We start from the raw sequence: 1976 nt of genomic DNA on the forward strand, positions 1-1976 counted from the left end.
GCTGTCTGGTAGCGGCAGCCTATGGCGACAGCGGGCTGCTGTGACAGCAAATCCCATAATGCTTTACACCCCTAACGAGGACGTAGGAGGACTTAGGTAAACATATCACCAGAATGATTGACAATTAGGAGGACCACTTATTTAGATGATCGACCTGGAAATAAAAGACCGTCCTCTATACCTCTCAGAATAAAAAGGGGTGCCCTCTAGTGGATGGGAGAAGCATTACAACACTGAAAGTAATTCCTTTAAAGCAGATGTTAAAAGTTAATCTAATGAACCATCATCTTATTTCTCAGTTTGTGTCACAGATTCTTATTTTAATAAGTGATCGCTTCTACTTTAGAGAACGTCCAGCGAAACTTTTTTTCTCCTCTAAATCAGTGAATCTAGATAAAATGGATCATCTGCAGTGAAGAAGGGATTGTTCTGCTTATTTTCATCAAGCTCACACATTTTTTGTGTTTAAGTATAAAGATTTGAAGATTTGAGGTTTAACCACTTGTCTGCGTGTCACCCCCGGCTGCAGCTCTCTAACGTCATCAGCCAGCTCCACCGCTTCCTCCCAGAGCGGCGGCCTGGGAACCAACCGCAAGAAGAGCATCCCGCTCTCCATCCGCAACCTGAAGAGGAAGCACAAAAAGAAGAGGACCAAGTTCTCGCGCGAGGTCAAGATCGGAGACCGGTGGGTTACAGTGGATCTTTATCCTCAACTTTATTTCTCAGGCCACAGTTGGGATCCCATCCAAGCCGAAACAGGATGGAGGCAGTTTGGTTACATTACTGATGCAAAGAAGAGGGTTTGGTTATTTGAAATTTGAAAAAAATGTGGAATCTGGAAATGAGGAAAAAATGTTTTAGGAGCAACTTAGCTAGTATTTTTCTACCCATTTCTCTATTATAAGAGAGATACTGAGATATTGATCTCATAATTATGAGATAAGCCGTCTGATTATTTTTCTTTGGTGAATGCAATATGCTTCCATATAAAACAGTCAAGTTACAATTAAAAACCTTTTTAAGAGAGGTTTTTCAAAGTTTTATATCTGGATTGATTTGTTTTCTCCATATTTTCATGTACAGATGGAAATATGAAAACACTTGGAACAATAATGGAACAAAAATTCACTCGATAAACCAGCCAATCTCTGGGTTCTGGTGTTAAATGGCTAAAATTAAAGCATTAACAACAGAAATCCAGGTTTTTGTTACGCCCTCATTGTGTGTAGCTGTCAGGATGATGATGATGATGATGATGATGATGTAGCAGTAATCGGCCTGATGTTGATGTCTGAACACGCAGGGTTAAATGTCCAGTGGCTACAGTGCGTTTTTACTGGCAGCATTCCTCACTGTATGGCGACGTTTCAGGAGGAGTGAGGATGATCAAAGCTTATTGGATGTTTTCAAATCCAACCTCTTTGCTGCTTTCTTGTTGCGTCAGGGTGGCGGTGGAAGTTGTATTGACGAAGACCACAGCCGACGTGATGTGGAAGGACGGGCGAGTGGAGCGGGGAATCAGGTCAAACGACCTCATCCCCATTCAACACCTGGACAGCCACGAGTTTTGCCCCGGAGACTTTGTGGTGGACAAACGACGTGAGTTTGATTTCTCTTCTTCACTAACTTTTGATTTTTCTGCTTTGCTGCTTTTGATTTCGGTTCATTTTTCCGACTGTCAGTCGGTCAGGGGCCGGAATGGTCACAGCGAGGTAAAGAGACAAGGAACCTCAATGTTTGAGGGACATTTCCAATCTTTGTGGATCACTAGTGGAAAAAAAAAAGATATATTTGGAGATTAAGAGGAAAATGAGGAAATCGAGTTTTGCTGGTGCTGACATCTAACCACCAAACAATATTCATTACCGGTTAGCAAGGAATAATCAATGGATCATTATTGATACCTAAAACTAATACTTAACCCTATAATGCCAAATGTATCATATTTGATACATACGGTTTCTGAAATGTTTTGC

At 41.3% G+C, this 1976-nt stretch overlaps 1 protein-coding gene across 1 annotated transcript in view; it reads left to right on the top strand.

Annotated features, from left to right (window-relative positions):
- The window catches only part of ube2o (ubiquitin conjugating enzyme E2O), a 20787-nt gene that overhangs the window by 2859 nt on the left and 15952 nt on the right, over window positions 1–1976 (top strand). The window contains exons 3-4 of the mRNA XM_015403645.1: window positions 530–685; window positions 1445–1776. Coding sequence (XP_015259131.1) covers window positions 530–685; window positions 1445–1776 — 488 coding nt within the window. The remainder of the gene's footprint in view (window positions 1–529; window positions 686–1444; window positions 1777–1976) is intronic.

The sequence above is a fragment of the Cyprinodon variegatus genome, unplaced genomic scaffold, assembly GCF_000732505.1.
Source record: "Cyprinodon variegatus isolate N-32 unplaced genomic scaffold, C_variegatus-1.0 Scaffold1534, whole genome shotgun sequence".
In the NCBI taxonomy this organism is placed as follows: Eukaryota; Metazoa; Chordata; class Actinopteri; order Cyprinodontiformes; family Cyprinodontidae; genus Cyprinodon; species Cyprinodon variegatus.